This window comes from Suricata suricatta, chromosome 2 (assembly GCF_006229205.1).
Source record: "Suricata suricatta isolate VVHF042 chromosome 2, meerkat_22Aug2017_6uvM2_HiC, whole genome shotgun sequence".
Taxonomy (NCBI): domain Eukaryota; kingdom Metazoa; phylum Chordata; class Mammalia; order Carnivora; family Herpestidae; genus Suricata; species Suricata suricatta.
In genome coordinates, this window is record NC_043701.1 from 46,247,687 (window position 1) to 46,275,450 (window position 27,764).

The window sequence follows — 27,764 nt, forward strand, 5'->3', positions numbered from 1 at the left end:
TCATTTCCTCACACTGTTCAGGAGGCTGAACAAATAATGCCATGAGAATAGCAGAATCGTGATTGAAAAATAAATTAGTAAACTCAGAAATGCTTCTCTGGGGGGCCTGGGGGGGGCTCAGTTGATTAAGTGTCTGACTCTTGGTTTTGGCTCAGGTCATGATCTTATGGTTTGTGAGTTCGAGCCCCAAGTCGGGCTCCACCCTGACAGTGTACAGCCTGCTTGGGATTCTCTCTCTCTGCCCCTCCCCTACTCTCTCTTCCTCTCTCTTATAGTAGATAAACTTGAAAAAAAAAAAAAAAGAAAGAAACACTTTTCTCCTTTTCAGTGCAAATGTACCAGACCTAAATATCCTTTCCATTTGTGGACCATAAATGAGGGGTACCCTGATGCTTAAAAGGTCCAGAGCAGCTGTTCAGCACCCTGAATTTGGTGTGAGGGAGTCTGGAAGTAATAACAATACCTACTGCATAGGATTGCTTTCAGCATCTAATTAGATAATCCTTCTCAAATATTTAATGAGGTGATGGCTGTGGTGAGTACCGAACACATGAGGACTGTTATTACCATTCATGTTGAAAAGCTGGATTAATACATTATGGCTCCAAAGCACATGACCTAATGCATGTAGACAGGGGCTGAGATATTTAGAAAGTTCTGCTCACTTCTTTTTGGGAAGTGGCATTGCCTCTCCCGCTCTTCTGAAACCATCTTTAAAAGAAATGGTTTGCTTTGTCTGAACAATGATGGTGGGGCTTAGCCAGTATTTTGGAGTTTGGGATGGTAGCAAGATGTGTTGGGACTGACCCAGGCTCCCTGCCGCTGCCGAGTGGACCTCGGTGAGCCCGCAGCCGGGCGGACCGTGGGATCTGCAGGCGGTATGATCCAGAAAGAAGAACCGCCCTGTCCCTTCCCTTCTTTCCATGTCTGCCCAGGACACCAACTGGAATTAATTTTCTCTAAAGAGAGACAAATGTGTCTGTAAATCACCCTCCTCGGGGCACAAAAAAAAATGTACTTCAAAAAGAGAAACAAGCTGCATTTAATTCACATAATTAACTTTCTTTATAAGTGTTATCCTTTCTGAGCCAGTAACTATTAGTGAGATTGCTCTTGTTCTTGAGGTACAGACCCGCTTTAGAATCCTCTCAAGTGTACATGGGCCCAGAGAGAAGTTAAAGCAAAACAGCCCTCACTGGAAGGCAGGGAGGTGGCGGGAGGAAAGGGGTCTGCCCATTGTCCCCTGAGTGGACGGCTTTTGCATCCACTCCCAGGAAAGATTCCGCACCTGTGGGTGGCTGTGCCAGTGAATGGGGAGTGTGTCCAAAATGACAAAATATGTGGTCAAAACCAACCATCTCTTCTTGATTGGCAGGAAGGGGCCAACTATCTTCAGAGGCAATTTTGCCTCCATGGTTAATTTGAGGGCCAAATAAAGGCAAAACTTTGAAGCTCTTTAGAAATTAGTGTACTTAATGGGATACTTTATCTTCATCTGCATGAGGGAAGTCCTACTGGGATCATGGAGTCTGACTACATTTACTGGAATCCTCATGGTCCACTGGGGGCGGATTGCAGGCTCCCAGTAAGTGAGAGCCATGATTGTGTAACGTGTTTCCTATACTACTAAGCGCAATGTTTGTTGAATGTTACAGAGCAGCCTTGTGCAAGGTTGTTGCTAGACAAAATAAAAATATTGATGGTATTTCTCACCAGTTTCTTTTTGTCTCCCTTCCACAGCCCTTCTCTCTCTGCTCTGTGTCCCAGCCCTGGGAACCCTCCTTTCTACTCCTTTATTTTTCAGGTCCATCTGGTACCCTACTTCTCAACCTTAGCCTTCCTTTCTTTCCTTGGCTGTATTGTACTCAGGTCCTGTTTCTCCATCATGACTATTTTGTCCCTCTCCCCTTTTCTGACTTACCATCAGCACACTGTCCATTAGAAAGGATCTGATAAATTAAGCTTACTCTCAGCATGCTTGCATTTGAATGGAAGGCTGAGGCTAAGCCATAGAAAGATAGTTGTAATAGGGGATTTTCCAGCACTGATATAGAAGCCAGGAGTGGGAGAGAACTATTGTGCAGGCCCCACACCATTGTCCTTTTAGCCCAGGCTTGAATTCAGCACCCAGAAGGAGGCCTTCAAGAGTCTCTCATTCACTTGTAGCTCTTGTGTGAGAAGACTGAGGGTGGATTGTAGGGCAGACATGGTGCTAAGCACTGCTTTGTGTATGTCATAGCAACCTTCTGAAGCTGGCACTATTATAATCATCCCCATTATACAGCTGAGATGACTGAGGCTTGGAGAGGATAGGGGGACCTTACCAAGTCTCTCAGCCAGGATTGGGACTAAAGCAGTTGGATTCTGGAGCCCAAAGACCATAGATGAGAAGCTGGCTAAAGATTGGAACCCCACTTATGCAGATGCTGTCTGGAGCCTAGCTGCTCTTTTCTCAAAACCTCCGCCTCTAAGACGTGCCTCTTCCCAGAGAGCAGGTGCACTGTTCTTAGAAGGGAGTCAACATCCTTTCCCTATTTCGTGCAGAATCTCTAAAGGTTATCAACCTTATACAAACATAAAAGAAGTTCCTTGTCCTTTTGAATGTTTGTCTTTCTGGCGAAGGCTGGGTTTTAATCGTAAAGACTTAGCTTTGATCATAAAGTTTAATGGAGTATATGAAAGTTTCAAGTGATATAAAGGTTTGAAATCCATGGAATGCAACTATTTATTAAAGCTTGGAAATTACTGGATTTTATTAGGTGACATTCAAGCCACTTTAACTCCTGAACTCATGACCAATGTCTATTTTCAGTTATGGTCATGTGACCTGCCAATATTTCTTTTAGACTTGAAAATGGATTTGTGACTTAGATCTGGATTTGTACCTTCTGACCTCCTTCCCCTAACTCCCTCTCCCCCAAACCCTATGCTTCTGGTGACCACAAGTCTAGTCTCTTTTTTTTTTTTGTTTTGTGTGTGTGGGTTTTTTTTTTTTTTTCGATTCTACATGTAAGTGCAATCATACACTGTCTTCCTTGTCTGACTTATTTCACTTAGCCATAAGGCCTTCAAGTTCCATCCATGTTGTCATAAATAGTAGGACTCCTCAGTTTTCATGGCTGGATAATATTCCATTTTATGTGTGTCCCACAACCACTTTATCCATTCGTCCATCGATGGACTCTTAGGTTGTTTCCACATCCTGACTGTTGTAGATGCTGCTGCCACGGACATGTGAAGGGACAGCTATTTTTTCAAGTTAGCGTTTTGGTTTTCTCTGGATATATTTCCAGAACTAGAATTGCTGAATCAGATGGTAGTTTTCTTTTTAATTTTATGAGGCACCTCCATACTGTTTTCATACTGGTTTTGCTGGACTTTTTTTTTTTTTTAAGAAGCAACCTTTCAATACAAAATAAGAATATGTCATTTGGAAGGCAGCATAGCATGTACCTTTGCATAAATATGTGACTAATAGATACAAATCAAAATGTTTTTTTATCTATCCATTCCTAGAGATTCTACATTTCTTTTAAGCTCATTTTCAAGAACAATAGATGTTTGAAGAAAGTCATACTCTTGTTAGAAGCCTTTTTTCTTTTTTTTTATTGCAGCAGTGTGGTCTGGAAATTGGATGACACATGGTCTAGATGTGTCTAGGAGGTTGTAGAGATTACCACAATACTGAAGTTCCCGCTTTCCCCATTCATTAATTTTCTGAACTGGCCATTTTAAAGACACACCTCTTCTCTCCGAGAAAATAATGGTCCCGAGTGAAGTAAGAATCTACCCTGCGGCTAGATGAAGTCAAGGTCCCTCTAAATCAGTGCCATCTTGGCTGCTGTATCCTCTGTTTCTCCATTACACTTAGGCTTTTCACCAGTTTTTGAGGTTTTTCAATGTGTGTCTAAAGCTCTCTTCAAGGCGTATCCCCTTTTTCTCTTTGACTGCCTCCATAAATGGGGGTGGGTCCCCCAACGGTCTGGTTGGGGGATGTGCTAGAGGATCCAGCACAAACATGACTCTCTCCACAAGGGCAGCCTGCCGTGTTTTCTTCTGGGGTCACGGAAGAGTTATTACCAGCCTTCTGGTGAGTTCCTCAAAGAGATGTTCATTCCAAGTGGAGTGGCAGGGGCCTTGAGACACAACAGAGCAGGGGGTGCAAAAATAACCCTGACCGTCCTCAACATACCACTCTTGAGGTTGACAACTCTGCCTTTTCCACTTCCAGGCAGAGTTCATGAACTAGGGCCTGTGGATAGTGACACTTTGTGTCCAGGTTTAGGTGTGTCTCATTTCCAAGGATAATGCTCATTATCATAGATGAGGGTTCCGCATGTTTTACATAAAACGTATACCTAGAAGCAAGGCAGAGACTGAACATAACTGCATCTATTTTTTTTCAAACTAAACTTTGGTAAGAAATGTAGACGAGAAATGTAGAGTAGCTTAAACAATAGTAACTGCTAACATATGTGAAATTTCTGCAAGAGGACATTGTTTCCATTATAGCATTATTCTCTGACATGATTTTTTTTTCTTCTAGGGGAGTTGATTGAAACTTGATTTTAGATATGAAACCTTTTTTCGTCCTTTAAAAGTGACCGAGTGACGGGGGGTGCAGTAAGTCCGCTGTGAATGTTGCGGGAAGACGTAAGGGAGGGCAACAGACAGAATACGCAATTACAAGTTTCTTTAAGTCCCTATTTCATTTTGCTTTTACACATCTGGATAATTAACGAAGCATTACATTCTCTCTAGACTATTTTTACAAGTACAATGTGCTCCTAACGTGATTTCCATTAGGCTGTTCCAAACATCATTTAAGAACTCAGAAAGATTGCCGACTGAGATTGAAAACCACTGTTCAGCTGTGATGTTGAGACCTTTTCCTCTCATGGGGGAAATATGAGACTGAAAGCTGAATTCCGAGATCCGTGTGTTGTAAGAGGAAAACCGAAGGCTTATTGCTTTATTTAAGCCCCAGGAATACAAGCATAGACAAACATACCCTAATATCTCTGGTCCTCCTTGTCAGAGCAGAGCTCAAAAAAATATGGTCACCGTGGGGAACATGGGCCACATAACAGTGCTGGATACTGCAGCTTTGAGGCTTCTTTAAATATTAGGAAGGAATAACAAGGGCGGACTGAAATCCTGACATGTCGATGGCTGACCTATTTTGAGTGATCATGTGAGAAAAATACGTTTGTCTGGCTGAGGTCCTCATTCGGGGGTCGCTGCTGAATTCTAAAATAATACATGTTCAGATAGTTTCTGGCCATGGTGCTCCCCTTTTCTTCTTTGATAATCGCTTTGATGATGTTTAGAGCTTTGATGAGGCCAGGGTCCGATCTGCTGGTAGAAGGCTGGTGCTAATTCACAGGCTTCAGGAGTCTGGGCGGCCAGCTGCTGCCCACACTGACGAACACCAGCAAGAGACTGAAGAAACCACAGAGCTAATAAGCTGCCCTGGTGGTTGTGCTCATCGTTGTTCCAGGCAGGGCTCAGAACAAAAGAAACAAGACGTCATCCAATTACAGGATTGCAATCGGAAGTCCTGAGGGCTGTCAAGTTCATTTCTGATCCATCAGACGACCACACCTAAATTCTCCCCCGAAAACATAAACTTATATTCTATTTAAAATCCATCCAGAAAAGAGAAAACTGGGCAAGTAGAACATTTGATTTATTGTCTGGTTATCTTTTAAAGGGCTGCAGTGATCAGAGAATTGTTAAATTGAGAAATACATAATTCAGGAAGAATAAACTAGCCTGATCTTGCAAAAAAAAAAAAGGCTCAACAAGGAGACCGAAAATAATTGAAATTTCATTATACTGTTTCAGTGTCTGTTTTCCATAAAAGAATCCCATAATTGTCTACTGTGCGACAGCCTGAACCACTCAGCCAATGGAATGATTAATGAAAACAGCAGTGAAGGATTTGTCACACTGACACAGGGCAAGGACGTGTGTGATAGTCATTAGAAAGCACAGATGAGATAAACATCATCGTTAGGATAGCAGATGTGGGCCGAACAGTGAGGAATCTGTTTTGGACATGGTTCTAGAACTACCCATGCTTTCTTTAAATGGCCCGCTTAGCAAGCATGTCGTGGATGAGGCCAGAGCCAAGCCCCAGCATGGGAGACCATCTACTTGTAGTCTATTCCAGGCCCCTTGACTTGAATGTGATTTGATATGAGAGGTGGGGGATGTGGAGGCAGCCGAGCCTAGATGGAATGCCAGCCAGGCACGGGACTGAAATCCACAGACCCTTGCTTTCATCATTTTAGAATGTAGGAAGATAATGTTAACTTTCAGTTGGCTCTGATTAAAGTGGGGGAGGTAGCCTGCTTATAGTAGATGCTCAGAAATTGAGGGGATGCTCCTTCTTAATTTCGTGCCTGGATGTATCCCAGATATCCACGATGGTCACAGGGGGAAGGTGTCATAAAAATGTGGCTGTTTTCACCTGAATTTGTCATCACCATCAATAGAGCCATTTAAAGTACAGGGCCTTCCATCTCAGAAAGAGTCAAAGAGATGTTTTATTGCTAGGTTTTGTAACAAGACAGCTTGAGTGATAACATCCAATAGAGAAAAACTGCTTAGCAGTAATGACAGGTTAGTCATTCATTTTTCAGATATGTCTTTATGTTCCTACTATGTGCTGGGCAAGGTACACTTTTTGAGAAGAATAATCCATGACTTGGCCCTATCTCATTTGAGTCAAATTTTTCATATTTTTTTCAAAAGAAATTATTCTCTTTGCAAGTTTTGTGTTTTATTCATTTTTGTGTCTTCTCAAATATCTACCATGATGCCTGTGACAGAAGAGTTGCCTAATAAACCATTCCTCAATGATGACTACCCAAAACATCTTTACCAATGAAATGACTACTCAAGGAAATAGGTTTTTTTGTTCATCTTACAGAAATTAGATTTGATAAATGTTCACTTATTGTTCCTAACAAGTGAACAATAAGTTCCTAACAAATCACCCTTCAGTGGTGTAAACACATCTATTACCACAAGGACTCTAAAGTGTACTCATGGTTATGAGTGGTACATAGTTTTGAGTTAATACTTTGCCTAAATAATCACTGTTTCACAAGGGGGCTGCATCAGTGAGGAGATCTTGTATATATCAGGCAAATTACATTATTTTATCATACCTTGGAAGGAGTGTAAGTTTGGGAGTAGGTCAGAGCAGGTTTGATTCTGACTCTACCACTTACCATCTCTGATCCTCAATGCCCTCATATTGAAATGGGAGTAATCACATCTCCAGTATAAGATTATGGTGTGGAATTAACAGAGCTCTTGGGAGCCCCCAGCCTTTGAACTGCAGACCCCTGCAGAGCCTTGGAAATATTACAAAGGGTGTGCAGACTCATATGTACCCACATGATGCCTTTAGTCTATTTTGAACATATAGGCATTAGTGTTTTTCAAATGCAGGTAAGTTAATTCAAGGTCATTCAACAACCGTTTATTGAGCACTAACGGATAAAGAGCATCAGGCACAGGGGACATACTAACCCACAAAACAGACAGATATTTCCATGCTCATGGATCTTCTGGTCTAGTGTGGGTGGGAGAAGAACAATGGACAAGATAAATTAGTAGAAGTTTATAGGAAAGTGAAGGGGATTCAATGAAAACCTAGAGAAGAGAAATACAAAATGTCAAAAAAGGGGGGGGGGTGTTAAAATTTTAGAGGGAGTGGCCAGGAAAAGCATTCTTAGAAGACTTCACTGAAGGAAGTAGGGGAGTTAACCATATGGACAATGAGGGAAGAGCATTCCAGGGGAGGAATGCAGTGCAGCTAATGCAAAGGCCCTGCTGGAAGGGGCCAGTGCCAGTCACCGTCATGATTATGGTCCAAGACAGGCTGGAGAGGAATGAGCAAGAGGGTAGCAGGGAATAGTGTTAATGAAGTGACCAGATAACGCCAATTCTTATGCCTCCAAAAAAGCACTTTTGCTTTTACTCTGAAGGTGATGAGAAGTCATCAGAGGGTTTAAGAATAGGAGTGGCATGGTCAGATTTCTGTTTTAGAAGACCATCATCTTGAAAGTAGACTGGATGAGGGGGAAGGACAACAGCAGCGGGCCGATGAGGCTCCTGCAATAATCCAGGTAGAAGATGAGCAAACCTGGAGTGAGGTGATAAAACATGGGTATGTGAACACACTGGGGCCTGGACTTATTTTGACAGAATAGGTAGACTTGACAAGGTTCGCGGATGGATTTTTGCAGGGTGAGAGAGAGAGACAGAGAGAGAGAGAAATAAGGAATGGCATCAAGATTTTTGGCCTAAGCAGTTAGAACAGAGTTAACAATAGAGAGGCTGTTGGAAGGCTTGAGGATTAGAGCTTCATTCTGAACATATGAAGTTTGATAATTAGACGCGCAAATGGAGATGTCCAAAAGGAGGCTTTTTAATGTAAAACATACAGAACTATTTTAAAACATACTGAATAGTAACTTTTATCAGCATAATCTAAAAGCAGAATTAGAATGTTTGGTTCCACAAAATATTTTGAAGCTAAAAAAAGAATTTTGTATTTGGAAAGGTTGGAAACAGACATAAATGTCAAGTGACAATTTCAGTAGCCAATAAATATTACTTTCTTTTTCCTCTTGCTTAAATACGTGATACGTGTTGCTTTCATACGTGTTGCTTTCGAACTGCGTCATCATACGTATTCTGAAATCTTAATTTTGGCCTTGAGATTTTTTTTTATTTTTAATAAAGTTTTGAATGGAGCTTTCTGATAAGAAAGGCTCGGTGGGTGGCAGAATTGTATTCACTGGTCCATGTTATTGTATTTGGGAAGGGAATTTAAACTGTTCACCTATTACGTGTCCACTTGTCATTTTTTGTGTACTGTGCCCATGACTTGCATGTCACTGGTGCTGTTTGGGAAGCCAAAGGGAGTGAGAAACAGAGCTCTGTGCTACTGTGTGATTTACAGTGTCAGGTGAAGAAAATGCATGGTACGTCTCATGTGGAAAGACTACTGTTTCATTGTTATTTTAATTAGCTTGCATACGTGCGTGCTTTTTTTAAATGTTTATTTATTTTTGAAAGAGAGAGAGAGAGAGAGAGCGAACATGAGCAAGGAAGGGACAGAGTGGGAGAGAGACACAGAATCGGAAGCAGGCTCCAGGCTCTGAGCTGTCAGCACAGAGCTCAACACGGGGCTCCAACCCACGGACTGTGAGATCATGACCTGAGCTGAAGTCAGAGGCTTAACCGACTGAGCCGCCCAGGCGCCCCATAAACACATAATTTTTATGGCACCAAAGCGTGATGTTCATGGTTCATTTTAACATCCGCCCTTCTCAGTCTTACGCAGGGAAGTACGTGCTGGCCATTGCGCACTATATCCACACACTCAACCGCATGATGACAATGAAGATCAACCTGAAAAGAGTTGCTATTGGCGATGCATATACTGATCCTGAGTCAGTAAGTATCTCCTTTTTCCTTTCTGTTCTGTCCCTAAAAAGATTAAATCCCCTTTCGTCATATGGAGGCTCCTTTATACCTTAGAGACCTAACTTGATAGAAATAATGTGGCCCAGTTGACTTCCTAATGATTGAAATCTTCCAATTTTTATGAAATGTTTTAAGTGGTCCACTCACTATGTCAGCCTAGGTTGGATGTGAGTGTAAATGTGGGGCACGCACATGTGTGTGTGATATGTTTGTGTCTATTTTGTGCACATGAGTGTTGCGTGTGTATGCTGGTGGTTTGTGTGCAGTATGTGTGTTGGGTATGTTTGTATGTGTTGTGTACATGTTTGTGTGTTCTATGGGATGTGTGTGTGTGTGTGTGTGTGTTTAACCGTCTTGCTTGACTCATTTCAGCAGGCGAATTACAAAGGGTTATTTCACCAAGCAAGTGGGTCCCTAACTTCTCTCTTTCTTTCCCTGTGGCATTTGTGTTTCTCTTTTCTCCTCAGATCATAGGGGGCTATGCAACATTCCTGTACCAAATTGGCTTGTTGGATGAGAAGCAGAGAAAATACTTCCAGAAGCAGTGTGATGCCTGCGTGAAATACATCAGGGAGGAGAGGTGGTTTCAAGCCTTTGAAGTGAGTCTGGGGCCCGCGATGCCCTAGAGCAATGAGAACCATCTGAGGAGGTCCCTGCATCCCCGTGGTAGTCAGGCATTTTGTTGTTGTTCGAGAAGGTCTATCTGGGATGCTGTCTGAGATCAGGAGGCAGACGCGTGGGCTGGAAATGAAGACAAGATCTGTCCGGGTCTCTTTGAATTAACTTTGGCTGTATTTTAAAACCCGCGATCACCTTGGAGTGTTTATCTAACTGTGTCTTTCATTAACTGTTCTGATTTCTTCAAATGCTGTGTAGCCCTAAAGGCAGACCCTATCGCAAGGAATCAGAAGAAAGGCGACCCAGAAAGTGGATGCATATGCTTTAACATATGCCCTAAACCCTTCAGAAGGGTAATATCTGCACACAGCGTGTCAGCTGGTGAAGCGGCCACAGCTCACATGTTCCTGTGTGTCAGGAACAAAGACAATAAAAAGTATAGAAATCAGAAACTTTTACAAAGCGCCATCGGTATTTGTAAATATTGTCACATTACTCCCCTAAAACTGCATTTGAGGATCAAATAATATGGTTATATTTCTAACCTTTTTTGTTGAGGGGAGAGTTATTTAAAACCTAGACTGTACTTAAATGTTAAAGTTTTCGGGGTTTGAGTTTGGTTTGGTTTGGTTTGGTTTGGTTTAGCCAGTGCAGACAAAGAGCGTGTATCAATGGTCTTTTTTAAGGGCTTTTGTTTTGTTTTGTTTTGCCACCTTTTCCATAGAGCCATCCTGTTTCACACATTAGTAAATGAGGCAAGGATTGCATTTTGAGGACTTCAGGCTTTTTGTTATTGGGAGCACGTCCTGTACCATCCCCTGATGGCATTGTTGTTATTAATGCTGAGGCCTGATGTTAATAGTCTTCTAGGTACCACCGGTCAGCCGGTTCAGATCAAAACAGGAGACATACAAACTTAGAGAGAAAGGGGTACCAAAATTATGCCTTGTTTTATAAGTAGGGTGCATGGCACTACCTGAAATACCCAAGACAATGAGTGCCATCACCATGAATTCTGACAGCCACTGTATGTGCAAAGCCAACCCAGGAAGCCCCCACCCACCCTGCGAGACGCCAGAGGCCTCCCCTATCTCCTTGTCAGGACGCCTGGTGGGGCCACAGAGTGTAGATTCAGAATCTCCTATGCAATTGTTAAATGCCAAGGAAGAGGGGTCTTGTGGGAACGTGGGGGATTGCCTTTCAACTTGGGGTTACTATTTTCAGTCTAGTGTTAGGCTATCTGTTGTAGGAGGCAGAAAGGGTAAAAGGATTGAACCTTTAGAATTTAAAATTAATATCCAGTTTTACATCATGTGAGACCAATAGGCAAGTGAGATATGTGATGTGTTTTTGAAGAGGCGTCCAGGAATTATTGATGTTAAGATAGTCCTTATTATCATAGGCAGGAGACTGAGCACCCACGGGTTTAGTGAAATAGTTGACAAGCTCAGGTTATTCTTTGTACTTGGAGGTATTGAGAAGATGCCCTCGAAGGTTAGAGTCTCTGCCAAACCAGATTTATTAAGAAAAAAAATGCACAGGACACCAAAATTTAATACAAAACAAAACAAAAACAAAACAACAAAACCTGAAACCTTTGAAGGTATGCAATGCCTCTGGGACCATTGGTCCAATATTTGGAGTGATAAATGAACATAAAAACCTTTGTTTTTTTCGAGGGAAGTAGATAAAATGGTACTTGGGAAAGTAAGCAAGTGCTGGTCAAATGTGTTTGAGCACATGCAATAGAAGTCTCTAAGAAATCTTGAGACCCAAGGGAATACCAGTGTCAAAATCATCAACAGGCTTAAATAATAGAGCCTATTTGATGTTCTGATCCCTTAAAATGATTTAGGTAATCAAAGAGCAGTAACTCAGAGCTAGAGGAAACTTTTAGAGATTGTTCTCTGCCTCCCTTACACACCCACATATCCAGACTTCACTGAGGAGGGGGCTGAGGCCCAGAGGTCCTGCCTTCAAGTGCCAAAAGCCCCTTAATAGATTGAGGCAGCCGTAGAGTTATTCCCTACCCCGAATCTCCACCCAGGTATTTCTCCTGTGGTCAACTTTCAGGCAGTCTATAAAGATCCTGAGACATTTAGACATTCTGTTAAATGTACAGTGGCCCATCTCTGGTCCTGTATTGTCTCCCTTATCAGGACACTGTTCTGGATCACAGAGTTCTTTTTGTGAAGCAAAAACTGGATTTCACAGGTCTTGACCACCCACCGTATTTATTTGTTTGGTAACAAATGATTGTTGACTCGTTCTGAACTCAGATCCTTTCTTAAGGGTTGAATTTATCTTCCCATTGGTGTTGATAATTTCTAAAGATAAATACCCCAAAGGCTGCATCAATTCTGGACTACTGCTAGCCTACAGTGGCCCCTCTGGGTGGACAGTTTAGAAAAAAGCATCTCCATTTGGGCTGACGTAGTCCTGTGGATTGAGGGTTTGGCAAGCAGATACCGCCATTGTATGAAAATAAAGATGGCTGTTTCTCCAAATGCAGCCCAAGCCTGGTTATAACAGCCTGGCAAGCAGAATGTTGGCTGGTTCTCTGGCCCTTCTGTCCCCTCCACCAGGCATCCCCATGTCATGCACAATCTGCACAGCCAAAGGCAGTGGTCCTGAGTGACCAAAGCATTGCTGGAACATATTTATTACCTCCTCTCCTTTCCACAGCGAGGATCCTTTTCATATGTGGTCCCTAGGCCTATGGCCATAGTAACTTGGATAAATTAAGTTGCTTCATATTTGATAAAGAAAACTAATCTAATATAATAATAAAATTTTATATTAAGCCCAAAAGCAAGGCCAGAAAGAATTGAAGATTAGGAGAGACAGCATTGTGACCCTTGGGGAGTAGCGTGGTGGGGGCGGGTGGTGTAGCACATGGGCTGGAGAAGCGTGGCCTGGGCTTGAATCTCACGTCTGATGTTATCAGGAAGGCGTCCTTGGCAAGTGACTTAACCTCTGTGGGCCTGTAAACCTAGGATACAGGATATGGGTATCCTAAATTCTTACCTCGGAAGAAAACCTAAAATCATCCCTGATCATTGGTTTTGAAAATGTGCTGAATTTGGGGCGCCTGGGTGGCTCAGTCGGTTGAGCATCCGACTTCAGCTCAGGTCATGATCTCACAGTCCGTGGGTTGGAGCCCCGTGTTGAGCTCTGTGCTGACAGCTCAGAGCCTGGAGCCTGCTTCGGATTCTGTGTCTCCCTCTCTCTCTGCCCCTCCCTCACTCACTCTCTGTCTCTCAAAATAAAATAAAGACATTAAAAGATTTGAAAGAAAAAGAAAGGAAATGTGCCAAATTCATCCTTTTACAAAAGCTCCTTACAGACTCAATTTCCTCATTCAAAAATGTCCCAGTGTTCCCAATTCCTTTTATGACAATTCCCTTCATCTTCTTGCTCTACCCCAAAACCTGCTTTTCTCCTGCTGCTGCCGCTTCCCCCACCCCATGGAGGGACTGTGTTTTCTCTTACCTATTCTGTACGGCACTTGGTTAGAAGGTAGAGGGGGTGCTTGCTCCTCAATGCTGCTTCTGGATTGTGTCCCTCTGGAAGCTCTGACTCTCATATCCTCATGTGATACCACCCACCACTTTTTTTTAATGATTATTTATTTTTGAGAGGTGGGGGAAGGAGCAAAGAGAGTGAGACACAGAATCCGAAGCAGACTCCATGCTCTGAGCTGTCAGCACAGAGCCCAATGCAGGGCTCAAACCCATGGACTGTGAGATCATGACCTGAGCCGAGGTGAGACATTCAACCAATGGAGCCACCCAGGTGCCACACCACCCACCACTTCTTGTGGTAGTTACCTACTACCCTCTGGCGTTCTCCTCGTCCTCTGAGTATTTGAGCTCCTGCCTCACTGTCCTTGTCTCTCAAGGGTATCATGCTCGTCATCATTTCTAGCGATCACAGGATGTGCATGAATGGCCCTTTTAATACCTGGCCCCTCAGGTCTTTAGCCTACTCTCTTTTCGTGATCTTGCTCGTCATTACCTTAGCTGCTCAGTCCCCCTACAAAAAAAAAAAAATCTGAAAATCATTCCACAGTCTCAGATTCCCACTGTCCCAGCTCACTTTTCTGAATCGACAAACTCAAATACCAGTCCCGCAACCCCACTGTCTTCCAGTCCATTGATCCTACCACAGTTTCATGATCCTTGAACCCTCTAAATCTTAGTTTCTCTGATTACCCTGTTGAAGCTCAAGGTCAGTCCACCTCCTCTGGCCAAACCACCATCCTGGCTATAAGGGCCTCTCTGTCACCCCATGCGTGCCTCTGTGCAGCTGCATGTGACTGGAGAAGAGCACACAACCATGCTGACCGCTCTCACCTCTGCTGATGACCGATGTCTAAGGTCAGGAGTCCAGAAAGAGAACTTCCGCCAGCTCTAAGCACCTACACATTTGTCCATATCCTCTGCCCTCTCTCCTCGTACTGTGGGTGAATGGTCAACCATTCATGGTCCGAAGGCTGTTCACTCCTTCCTTCCAACAGATGTTTACTCACATGTAACTTTCTCAGTGAGACTTCCGTTTCCTCCTCTCCACAACATCCCTGGTGCTCACGTGCACAAGTGCATGCACACACACACACACACACACACACACACACACACACACCAGTTCATTCCTCCTCTTCTTCTGTTTAGTTTTCTCCTTAGCACTTATCACTCTTTTTTTTAAATAATAGTTTATTGTCAAATTGGTTTCCATATAACACCCAGTGCTTCTCCCCACAAGTGCCCCCCGTCCATGACCATCACCCCCTTCCCTTCCCCCTTCAGCCCTCGGTTCATTTTCAGTATTCAGTAGTCTTTCATGATTTGTGTCCCTCTCTCTCCCCAACTCTCTTTCCCTCTTCCCCTCCCCCTGGTCCTCCATTAGGTTTCTCCTGTTCTCCTGTTAGACCTACGAGTGACAACATATGGTATCTATCCTTCTCTGCCTGACTTATTTCGCTTAGCATGACACCCTCGAGGTCCATCCACTTTGCTACAAATGGCCATATTTCATTCTTCCTCATTGCCATGTAGTACTCCATTGTATATATGTACCACATCTTCTTGATCCACTCATCAGGTGATGGACATTTAGGCCCTTTGCATAATTTGGCTATTGTAGAAAGTGCTGCATAACTTACTGCATGTTTTTCTTATAAATCTTTGCTTATTGTCCCCCTCTAGGATATAAGCTATATTAGGGAAGACTTCTGCTCTGTCTTGCTCACACTGCTGCATCCCCAAGCCCCAGACCATGTCTAGCACAGAAAAGATGTGCAGTAAAAGTTTGCTGAACAAAACAATGCAAGAGTGAGAAAATTATTCAATCAATGCAATGACAAGTGCCTGTATGTTTTTACCTACCCTGATGTTTTCCTTCTTTCTTTCTTCCCTCTCTCCCAACCCAGGTACTGGATGAACTACTAGATGGTGACTTAACAAACAGCCCTTCTTATTTCCAGAATGTCACAGGATGTCCTAGTTACTATAATCTGTTACAGTGCAAGGTAATGCAGTGCAACATATTATAAACTACACTAGTGCTTGCATAAACCCTTTGGTAACATCAAACTTCCTTCAATTTGAGAAATACTATAGCTGACTTTGTGCTAAAAAAAAAATATGTGCTAACTGTATTGCATTATTTGGTCTACTAATCTGTAGGCATTTCCCCCCCAGCAATGTTGTTTGTATATGTTATAATTTGACCATCAAGAATGTATGATATTCCAGATAACTCAGAACAATCTCTGATTAGCCCAGTTTCCCCCCAAAAGAACTTGTGATACAAAAGTTCTTTTGTCAAGGGTAGGTCGGCATTGCAGTTCAGGGTATTAAGTTCCAGAACGCCAAGCCTGTAGTGACTTTCCTGAAAATGTCCACATTATTTGTCCTGTACTTAAGACAGCTTGGATCATCAAAACTGCCAAAGTCTTTAGGAAAATATTTGCTTTGTCTTACTTTTAACTTAAGAAGGTTTGTGCACTTAGTGTGGCCCTCACTTCAAGCCCTCTGGAATATTGCTCAAAATATTCAAGTAGTTTTCTTTCATAAAAGCAGGCCAAAGTTGATGTTTTTTGGGCAGAATTAATAAAATAAAACCAATGGAGCCAAAGTGGGGATGTGGATTTGTACAGTCTTGGTCTAGTGTATATGACAATGCATCTTGTTTTTAAAATTGCCTTATTAAGGGCGCCTGGGTGGCTCAGTCAGTTAACTATCTGACTTTAGCTCAGGTCATGATTTCACAGTTTGTGGATTTGAGCCCCGCAGCTCAGAGCCTGGAGCCTGCTTTGGATTCTGTGTCTTTCTCTCTCTGCCCCTCCCCTGCTTATGCTCTGTCTTTCTCTGTCTCTCAAAAAAATGAATAAACATTAAATTTTTTTTTAAAAAATAAGATAAAATTGCCTTATTAACTATTTCATAAATAAAATATAAAGCTGATTTCAGTGGCATTTGCTAACTCTGTGGTTTTGGATTTAGAGTTAACCAAGAGGAAAACACATGGTAGGCAAGAGAGAAACAGAATTTGTAATTACATTTCTTTTTTCCTTACAAAGTAATGTATTCAACAAATTAGCAAAAATTGATGATGCACAAAATTACTGATCTCAAACTCTAAGTTTTATCATTCTTTTGTCATTTTGTATAACAACATTTCCTTTTACTTTTAGTATGATGACTGTCACAGACTTTCAATGCCACAGACCTTAATGCAGTATTTATTTTTTTAAGTAAGGCTCATGGACAACTTTTCTTTTGTCTGATGACTTTCATAAAGTATCATCTGTCTTTACCCTTGGTATGTTTTCCTCCTTCAATTATGGTTAGCCGATTATTTTCTATGTATGGTTTTCATAAAAGCTCAGCTTTTCGTTTGCCATGCCACCATCCTGGCTCCTGTGGTCTGTTTGGCCTTCCTCCCAAAGGGCCTCCAACAAGGAGCAAATTGCTTCTGATAATCTCACCTCTTCCGTTTTTCCGGTTTTTGCCTCAAATGGGGTTGTTGATTGAAGTCACAGATAACAGAAGTTCAGGTTACCCAGAAAGGAAAATCTAGCATTGGCAAATTGGGCATTGGCTCTGAAGGTATTAGATCATCCAGTTTTGTTGTCAGTAACATTTAAATGACCTCAAACCCCCCAAATTAAAAATGTCAGGGTGGAGACCAAAGTTAGTAGTCATGTCTCATCTTGTTCATTACGGCTTGTGTTCCAAGAAATGGAAGCCTTCCTAGCACGCTATTCCTGTCACCAAGTCATGTTCTCTAATATTTTTCTGATGTCTCCTTCTGCCAGGAACCTGAGGACCAAAATTACTATGGGAAATTTTTGTCCCTCCCACATGTGAGACAAGCCATCCACATGGGAAACCGGACTTTTAGTGATGGATCCAAAGTCGAAAAGTACATGCGAGAAGATACAGTAAAGTCCGTTAAGCTATGGTTAGCTGAAATCATGAATAATTATAAGGTAAGAGTGTTACTTCATTTACTGTTTATTTCAGGAACTTTTTAGATTATCTAGAGCAGAGGTGACTTTCTTTTATTTGTAATTTGACTTCTGCCATTTTTTGGTCTTTATGGTATTTTTATGAATATAAATGACAACTCTTTTACTGTTTGATTTCTTTGAATTAAATTTTTTCCCTCCTAATTAAATAATTATCCCCTGATAGTTCCTTCAAATGAAATTCTCTTTGGCACATGCCACCTCTCATCATTCCTTGAGAAAAGAACTACCGCAGAGCCAAGAAATTGATTGGCCTGTGGAAGCCGGTTTTGCCTTATTGCCTGCTTTATAGTATTAATCCCAATGAAGTCAGGAGTAAATGCAATCAACTGGCTATTCCAAAAAATGTATTTTACCTAATAATTGTATTCATTCCCATTGCTCAACCACCATTTTTTCAGTATCTGCTTTAAGCCCAAGACCATGGTAGGCCGTCGGGTTGAAACAATGAATGAGAAAGAGTCCCTGTTTTGAGGACGGTAAATTCAAGCACTTTGTTATCTGAGATATTCTGCCTGATTTGCTGCTGGAGGTACTAAAGGAAAATGAAAGCATGAAGCCTTGAAAATTCAGGCAAAGGGGTCATGGATCCTAGAATTCTCACCATGAGGGAAGGGCCCCAAGAGCAAGTGATGGAAGGAAGAGTCACCTGTGAATGTCTTTGCTGCTCCTTTGTTCTCACTTCCTCCTCAGATCTTCTTGGGCTCTTATCATCTGGCCCAGGCCTGGTAAGTGGGGCAGCTCTGCAAGGTAAGTGTACTCACCATAGAGAAGCTCACCATCTGAGATGATCTATAGCCTCTCTCTTTCCCAGCAGAGACAAGAGTAATGTTTGAGACAAACAAAAAGCAGGGCAGCTAGTTGCCAGCACACCTTTGTATGAATTAAAAAAAAGGCAACCTCCCCTCAGGATACTTTAGTTCCATTGGCCAAGATAATCTCAATATATATATTGCTTTAATTTGAGCCAACCCCTTTACTACCATGTTATGTCATGAGGAACACACAGGTCTACGATGTCTATAGTAAGAATACTGTCCCTCAGGATTATTCAGGGTACAGTTGTCAGTACTGGGCAAGAGAGTCCATTGCCAAATGTACCCTTACTAGATTGTGTTTTGAAATATGCCAGACCTAGAAGGCCCATTTTTTTTGATGCTGCCTTTAGTATGTGGTTTGAGTCCCTCAACATACATACAACCATCATTGAAAATAATCCAAGGTCAATGGCATGCAGTCCACAAACCCGTTATCAATTTGCAGAACTTGATGCAATACTTTCTAGGAAGGAAAGGGTCTAACTGGATGAGGTCAGAATTTCAACCATCCTAAAGATTGGTTCTTTTGGGGTCCTTCATGCTTGCCTACTTGCAGACTTCTCTTCACACCTTTTTTAACAACACTTAGCTGGTTTTCCTCTTCTGCAAGTCCTCAGACCATGTTGTCTCTGCAACTGTGGTCACACTTAGGACACTGTACTACCATTACAAGCTGTCCCTTCGAGCCCTGGAGCAGATCTAAATAACGAATGAATGAAAAATCAGTTCTATAAATTAGTGATACATCTAAACTCTATCTAATATACTTGTCTGTAAATCATTGGATTTTATCTACAAATTTAGTAGGCCAAAAAGAGCTGAGCACTTGTGTTTTTGAGACATAAATCATGGATTATAATATAACATCAAAGACTGCAACGTGGGGGGTTTTTGAGTGGGGAACAAATATGGAAGTTTGTACTTTTTTTGTGCCCTTGGGTGATACATTTTCCTCGTTGTATTCTAAATTTAACACTAATTCTTTTCTCAGCCACATGAGGATAGAGTGAAACATGAATCTCATCTGATACTGGCTATAAATGCACCTGATATTGGCTAATTGCCATGGAGTATCCATTTAATCGATAAAGACTATATTGATTTAAAATGATCCAGTATTTTGATACATAAACGTCTCTGTCCTTGTTTCCCATGTTGTATTTTAAACCAACCAATATGAATTTTAATGAAATCAGAATACTTTTGAAATTTGAAACTCTGAATCAGTTGTTAGGAAAAAAAAAGAGAATTAATTAGTGGTACAGATGAACCATGTTTCCATAAGGAAAGAGAACAAAATATGCAGTCAGCCTAAGTGTGGACTGAAAAAATGGCTCCTTCTAAAGCAGACTGTGTATTTTGCCGCAGCTCAGGTTGCCTACAGGGCAACGATTATCTTTGGCTTGTCTGTTAATGGTGGTGAACCTCAATGTATATGCAATAGAAGCAGAACAACCTAGGCTGGCCTAAAACATTAGTACGCTCAAAGTTACATTTATGCAGGTCTCAGTGCTAATTTGTCATAGAAAACAGTGCTCATGTTTCTATTCATAGACACATGGAAGTCATTTTCCAGTACTAGATTCATTGTAGGCAATGTGGAGTATCTCTGATGGGCTGAGGAAGACCTTCATCAGTTTCTAGGAGCTAATAGATCTCCTGGGGCACATCAGTTTCGGTGTGGACTGCATAAAAACATAATCCTTTTCTTTATTGCCTTACAGGGAATGTGTATTCAAAGTCATTCTTTTTCATTAACTTCAGATGTTTGGGTGGTAAATTGAAATATATTAGCAGTTTTCAAAATAACAAGAAAGAGAAATAATCTCTTGGACTCTTGGGATTCATTATGATTAATTCAAAGTTGCAATATTATCAGGATTTTTACAAGTCAGCTGGTTGTAGAGCATGGGGGTTACAAGCATGGGTTCTCCAATATTTTGAGTCTGAATTCTGGTTCACCATTCACTGGCCATATCCTTTTGGAGGAAGATACGTAAACTCTATGGTCTTCAGCTTCCTTATCCATAGAATGAGAATAATACTAGTACTTTTAGGTGAGTTCTTGTGAGGTTTAAATAGATTATGTGTGTAAAAACACTCAGAACAGGGACTGATGGCTAGAAAGTGCTTGAAAATATAAGCTATTACCATTGATATTCAACAAATTTTAGCAAAAGTCCTTGAACTTGTGCTGTATACAAAATTTATATAAGAAACCCTGGAAAACACAAAAATAAGATTTAACAGACTTTTGGTTTCTAGTTCAACATGTAAGAGTTTAGAAGTTACCACTTGATCCCAAGAACAAGTAAAAAGTTAAACTGAAAAGTCAACAATTCTTCTTAGATCTGTGAGAGAAGTGAGGTCAGAGGGCAAACCACTTCCCCACAAATTAGAAAGAGGCAAATACAGAGAACCACAACTTATCCAAGCAGAAACTTCCATAGGAACCAATGCCAGGGTAGGAAAGCCTGCACTGTAAATTTTCACAATAAGAAAATGAATGACCCCATTAAAAAAAGAGCCAAAGACCTTAACAGGCCCAAGTCTTTTTTTTTATTATTAAATTCTTTTTAATGTTTATTCATTTTTCAGAGACAAAGAGACAAAGTATAAGCAGGGGAGAGCAGAGAGAGAGGGAGACACAGAATCTGAAGCAGGCTCCAGGCTCTGAGCTGTCAGCACAGAGCCTGATGTGGGGCTCAACCCCATGAACAGCACGACCTGAGCCAAAGTTTGACACTTAACCAATTGAGCCACTTATGTGCCCCAACAGACCCAAGTCTTAAGGCCTCACTCAAGAAGATATACAGATGGGATGGACACATACACAGAGATGTTCAACATCATATGCCATTAGTGAATTGCAAATTTAAACCATAAGGTACCATTTCATATCTATCAGAATGGCCAAAATCCAAAACACTGAAAATATCAAGTGATAGGGAGGATATAGAGCAATAGGAACTCTTATTCATTGCTAGTGGGAATGCAAAATGGTATGCCACCTTGGCAGTTCATTTGTTTGTTAGTTGTAAAACTAAACAACACTTACCATATGATACACTAATCAATCATAGTCTTTGGTGTTTACCCAAATGAATTGAAAACTCATGTCAACACAAAATCTTTCATGCAGCTGTTTTTAGCAGCTTTATTCATAATTGCCAAAACTTGGAAGCAACAAAATGTCTTTTAGTAGGTAAGTAGATGAACTGCAGTATAGACAATGGACAATATCACTCTGCACTAAAAAGAATGAACTATCAGCCATGAAAAGACATGGAGGAAACTTAAATTATAGAAGTCAATATAAAAAAGCTGCATATTGGGGCACCTGGGTGGTACAGTTGGTTAAGTGTCCGGCTTCGACTCAGGTCATGATCTCACGGTTTGTGGGTTCAAGCCCCGCGTCAGGCTCTGTGCTGACTGCTAGCTCAGAGCCTGGAGCCTGCTTCAGATTCTGTGTCTCCCTCTCTCCCTCTGACCCTCCCCTGCCCGAACTTTCTCTTTCTGTCTCTCAAAAATAAAAAAGATAAAATAAATAAAATAAAATTAAAAAAGACCTACATATTGTATGTTCCAAATATATGAGATTCTGGAAAAGACAGAAGTATGGAGATAGTAAAAGGTTCACTTCTTGCCAGGGGTTAGAGAGGAGGGTGAGGTGAATAAGCAGGGCATCGAAGATCTTTAGGGCAGTGAAACTACTCTGTATGATCTTACAGTGATGGAAACGTGTCCTTATACATTTGTCAAAATCCATAAAAAGTACACCACAGGTGAACCCTAATATAAACTAGGGACTTGAGTGATAATGATGTGTTAGTATAGGTTCATGTGCTGTAACTAATTACCACTGTGGTGGGGGAAGTTGATAATGGGGGGTTTGTGCATATGGTATGTCAGGACAGGGGATGTACTGGATCTGTCTCACTTTCTCTTCAATTTTGCTATGTGCCTAAAGTGCTTTAAAAAGTAAAGCTTATAAATTAAAAACAAAAAGATTGGATTATCTACTTAGGAAAAGAGATACATACCAGTATAGTTGATAAAAGGTAGACTCAATTTCTTCCAGCACAATAATAAAGTAGACACGGGAAGACCCCTTCATTGAAATACAACTAAATTCAGAGTAAATTACTACAAATATGGTTGCAGTGCTTTTAACCAACGGAGACCTCAAAGTGAAAAAAAAAAAAAGTGAAAGCAAAAACAAAGAAAAACAAAATATAGAGCACTAAATCCTGTGGAGCAGGAGTAATAACACAGGGCAGCCCTGAGGATCAAGGTCCTCAGCTCTGCAGTTGGTGATGGGGCCAGGGGTCCAAGTAAGCTGAAAGTGCTTCCTTGAGAGCCTGACACCACGCCCATAACACAGGGAGGGCTAACTGGTCCCCTGTGGCGGTGACTCTGGCAACCAAGAGAAACCAATACACAACACCTAGAGGTATTTTGTGTTTTCAGATTTTTATTAGCTAAGTTTGACACAAATGTAATCTCCTAATCAAAAATCACCCAGGATGCTGGTCAATAGGCTACCATTGCAGAGGATAAGCAGAAACAATGACAAAATGTGTAGATATCCAAGGTACCTTAGATGTAGGAAATATGAGGGGTAGAATAGAAAATAACTATGTATGAAATATTTAAACACATAGAAATGGAGTTTGAAATAAGCAGTAAACAAGGAACCATCTAATATGGCTAAGCCAATGTGAAGGAGAACCGGTAAGAACGGTTAAAAATGAAAAATACAGTTGTCGTATTTAAAACCCAGTGCTTGTGATAAAGAACAGACTAGACATGGCTGCCAATAAAATTCATGGATTGGAAGAAATTAACCAAAGTGGAACACAGTAAGACAAAGAAGATTTGAGCAATATAATTAGTGAGCTTGATTTTATGAATGTATATAAATCTCTAAATGTAATGATCAGCAACTCTCAAATATTTTGAAGAATTTGTATTATATAGTCCATATTCTCTGAACACATACAACTAATTTAAAAATCAAAAATAAAAGTATACATTAAAATCTCCAAAAATACAAATAAAAAAATAAATAAATCTCAAAAAATACAAATAAAAATGTAAATCTATGTAGCTTATGTATCAAAAATGTAATGTCCAAAAAAGGATGAAAACTACATATATAGTGATTTAAAAGGTAATACAGTATCACTAGAAAAAGTCTATACCAACAAATTTTGAGCAGATAAAATAGGCATAATTCTGGGAAAATATAATTTACAAAACCTGATGTAAAGGAGAAATAGAAAACTGTAATGGTCCTTAACCATTAAATAAATTGAGTCAATAGGCGAAAATTGTACCACAAAAAAACACCATACCAACAGGGTTGTATATGTAAATTCTACCTAACTTTCATGAACTAGATTAATTTTATACACTTTTTTACAGAGATTAGGTAAAAAGAAAATACTACTCAAATTTTTCTAGGGAACTATAATGTTGTTCTCAAAAACATTTAAGGAAGAGGAAGGAAAACTCTAGAACAATCTCACTTATGGGCATATATGGAAAAATACCCAACAGAATATTTAAACAACCTGATCTACCACTGAATCATAAAAGTCAAGTTTGGTTGATCCCATGTATACAAGGACACTTTTGTATTAGAAATTCTATCATACAATTCACCACACTAAAATTTTAATATTTGAAATGTTTATTTTTGAGAGAGACAGAGACAGAGTGTAAACAGGAGTTGGGCAGAGAGAGAGAGAGGGAAACACAGAATCCAAATAAAGGTTCAGGCTCCAAAGCTGTCAGCACAGAGCTTGATGCAGGGCTCAAACTCACAAACTGTGAGATCATGACCTAAGCTGAAGTTGGATGCTTGATGGACTAAGCCACCTGGGTGCCCCACCACGCAAAAATTTCAAGAAAGAAAAAAATTTTTATCTAAATAAATGCAAAAAATGGATTTGATAAAATTAAAACAGATTTACAATAACATTTTTAACAAGCTAGTAACAGTATCTGTATTTGTTTCTTACATCTGCTATAAAACCAGTACTACAGACTTGAGGGCATAAACTACAGAAATTTATTTTCTCACAGTTCTGGAGAATAGAAAGCAAGGTGTCAGCAAGGACCCTTTCTCTTTGGAGGCTCTATGGGATAATACATTCCGTGTCACTTCCAGCTTCTGGAGACTGTTGGCATTCCTTGGCTTGTGGCCACCTCATTCTAATCTCTGTCTCTGTGGTCACATTGACGTCTTCTGGTCTAGTCAAATATCCTTCTGTGACTGCATTTAGAAACATCCTGGATACTCCAGGATAATCTCCCCATACCAAATGCTTATCTTAATGACATCCGCAAAGTTTGTCTTCCTCCTTTGTTCCTTGTTCCTTTCTTCCTTTTTCATCTGCTACATAAACTAACATTCACAGGTACCAGGGCTTAGGACTGAAGATCTTTGGGAAGAGGCTATGATTCAGCTTAGCACAGTATGAGACTTTCTTGACTTATTAAAAATCTACCAAAAGCCTACAATAAGCATTATTCTGTTTCATAAAACAGAATATACATTGCTTTAGGACCAGAGTCCATTATGGAATAAACAAATAAATTGAAAAATGAATGGGGGGATATTCCAGTTACTAAATGTATAAGGAACAATGGAATCATTATTTGGCAAATAGTACAGTACTAGTTGTTTCAGGCAAGAATCACCAATGGATGCTAAATTCAGAGAGTGAGACTATGAGAAGTAGGGTATCAATGTAGTCTCAAAGTATTCCTCTTCAAAATATTTATGATGAAAGGAAAAACTAGTAACTTTACAGTAGAGAAATCTGGCATAGAGGAACAAAATGATGTAAGTTAACATTACCACTAATGGCACAAATCAATACTATATGCCTCTGATGTATTGTACTAAGAAGACACAATAAGACTAGTGTGATATTCTTTCAAAAAATGTCTAACAGGAATTTGATCATGAGGAAACATCAGACAAACTAAAACTGGGAGACATGTCACAAAATAACTGCTAGCACTGGTCTAAAGGTCATGAAAGACCAAAGAAGAAGAAACAGGAGAAAAAGAAAGAAGAAGGGGAAGAAGGAGAAGTGGAAGGGGACAAAGAGGAAGAAGAAGGAGAAGGAGAAGTAAAAGGAGGAGAGGAAAGGGGGAGGAGGGAGAAGGGAAGGAGGGAAGAAAGAATGGAAAGAGAGAAGGAAGGAGAGGAAAGAAGAGGAAGAGGAGGCAGGAGGAGGAGGAGAAAAAGAAAAAAAGAAAAACAAAACAAAAACCAACCTGAGAGACTAAGGAGACTTGAAACCTAAATATATACAAATATGTGACCCTTTTTGGGTCGAGGACCAGAAAAAGGTTATTAGATGACAAATAGAAAATTTTGAACAAAATCATAGAATAGAAAATGATTTCTATCAATGTAAATTTTCTGGTTTTAATGATTTCATGGTGGTTATCTTAGATGTTAATAATTTGAAGGCTACGTAAAGGGTACACAGGAATTCTTTGTACTATTTCTTTAACAGCTTTATTGAGGATATACTTCACATACTGCAGAATTTACCCATTTGAAATGTTTAGATCTGTGGTTTTTAGGATATTCACAAATTTTAGCAACTATTATCACTATTTAATTTCAGAACATTTTTGTCATGCCCCCCCAAAATCCCTTGTCCTTTAGCAGTAAGGCCCATATTCTCCCTCTCTTCAGCTCCTGGCAACTATTACTCTACTGTTTCGATGGATTTGCCTATTTTAGACATTCTTATATAAATGGAAGCCTACAACATGTGGCCTTTTGTGACTCGCTTCATTCACTTAACCTAATGCTTTCAGGTTCATCCGCCCAACATATGTCAGTATTTCATTCATTTTTATTGCCAAGTAATATTCCATTGCAGGGATATGCCCCATCTTATTGATCCATTCATCAGTTGTTTTGACTATTATCAATAATGCTGCTATGAGCATTCATGTGCAAGTTTTGGTGTGGACCTATGTCTTCAATTCTCTTTCAAAGCTCTTGGCCCTATATGTAGGAATGGAATCTCTGGCTTACATGGCAACTTTACATTTAACATTTTGAAGAACTACCAAACTTCTCAAAGGGGCTGCACCATTTTGCAATCTCCCCAGCAATGGATGAGAGTTTGAATTTCTCCATATCTTTGTTAACACTTGTTATTATCTGGCATTTTGAGTATAAACTATCCCTTTGTGGTTTTGATGCTATTTCTCTATAGGACTAATGATGTCGAACATTTTTTCATGTGCTTTTCATTGTTAATTTTTGTAAAATCTTTGGAGAAATGTCTATCCAATCCTTTGCCCATTTATTAATTGAGTTTTTTGCCTTTTGAATTTTGAGTGTGGGAGTTCTTCACATATTCTGAATATTAGTCCTTTATCCAGTATAGGATTTCAAAATATTCTCTCCCATTCTGTGGACTGTCTTCATTTTCTTGGTGATGTCCATTGAACCCCCAAAGTTTTAAATTCTGATGAAGTCCAGTTTGCCTCTGTTTTCTTTTGTCACTTATGCTTTTGGTAGGATATCTAAGAAACCATTGCCTCACTCGAGGTAACGAAGATTTATTCCTATGTTTTCTTTTGGGTTTTATAGTTTTAGCTATTATATGTCATTAAAGGAAATTAATAAATCACAGATGGATGCAACAACATACTCTTAGAGACATAATGTTGGGTGGGAAAAAAAAACATGCTACAGAAGAATACATACAGAATGAAGCATGAACACAAGCCAAAATAAATAATATATTATTTTGAGTAAGGAAATTCTAAACCTAAACTTCAGGACAGTGGTTCTTTTTGTGAGGTAGACAGAGGGTTGGCACTAAGGAGAAGTGTTCTGGGTAGATTCAATGGTGTTGATAACACACTGGTTCTTAGGGTGGCTGGTGCATTTGTGGATGTCTGTTTATTATTATGCTTCCCTACCTTAGATACAGTATAATATATTCTTTGACATATAGATAGGATGCATGATAAAATTTTGAAGGAGGCAGACTGTGAGTAGTGCTTTGCAGAGGTTTAAATGACCACTTTTTGATCATGGGGACTGCTTAGTATGGCCGTGCCTTTAAACTCCTTCAGATATTTGCAAGACATTATCATGGAGGCAGAGACACTGATCTACTCTCAGAGAATTCCATCAATTTTCCTCATGGGTAGACATTGATTACATATAGTAGGTAATCAAAATAATCTTTTTAAAAATATTTTATTGTCAAATTGATTTCCATACAACACCC

At 40.3% G+C, this 27,764-nt stretch overlaps 1 protein-coding gene and 1 long non-coding RNA gene across 2 annotated transcripts in view; one reads left to right on the plus strand and one right to left on the minus strand.

Annotated features, from left to right (window-relative positions):
- CPVL (carboxypeptidase vitellogenic like) overlaps window positions 1–27,764 on the plus strand; it is a 109,484-nt gene that overhangs the window by 34,747 nt on the left and 46,973 nt on the right. Inside the window, exons 8-11 of the mRNA XM_029925789.1 lie at window positions 9,358–9,480; window positions 9,978–10,109; window positions 15,560–15,658; window positions 17,450–17,623. Coding sequence (XP_029781649.1) covers window positions 9,358–9,480; window positions 9,978–10,109; window positions 15,560–15,658; window positions 17,450–17,623 — 528 coding nt within the window. The remainder of the gene's footprint in view (window positions 1–9,357; window positions 9,481–9,977; window positions 10,110–15,559; window positions 15,659–17,449; window positions 17,624–27,764) is intronic.
- The window catches only part of LOC115280729, a 39,412-nt gene that overhangs the window by 10,822 nt on the left and 826 nt on the right, over window positions 1–27,764 (minus strand). The window lies entirely within an intron of this gene.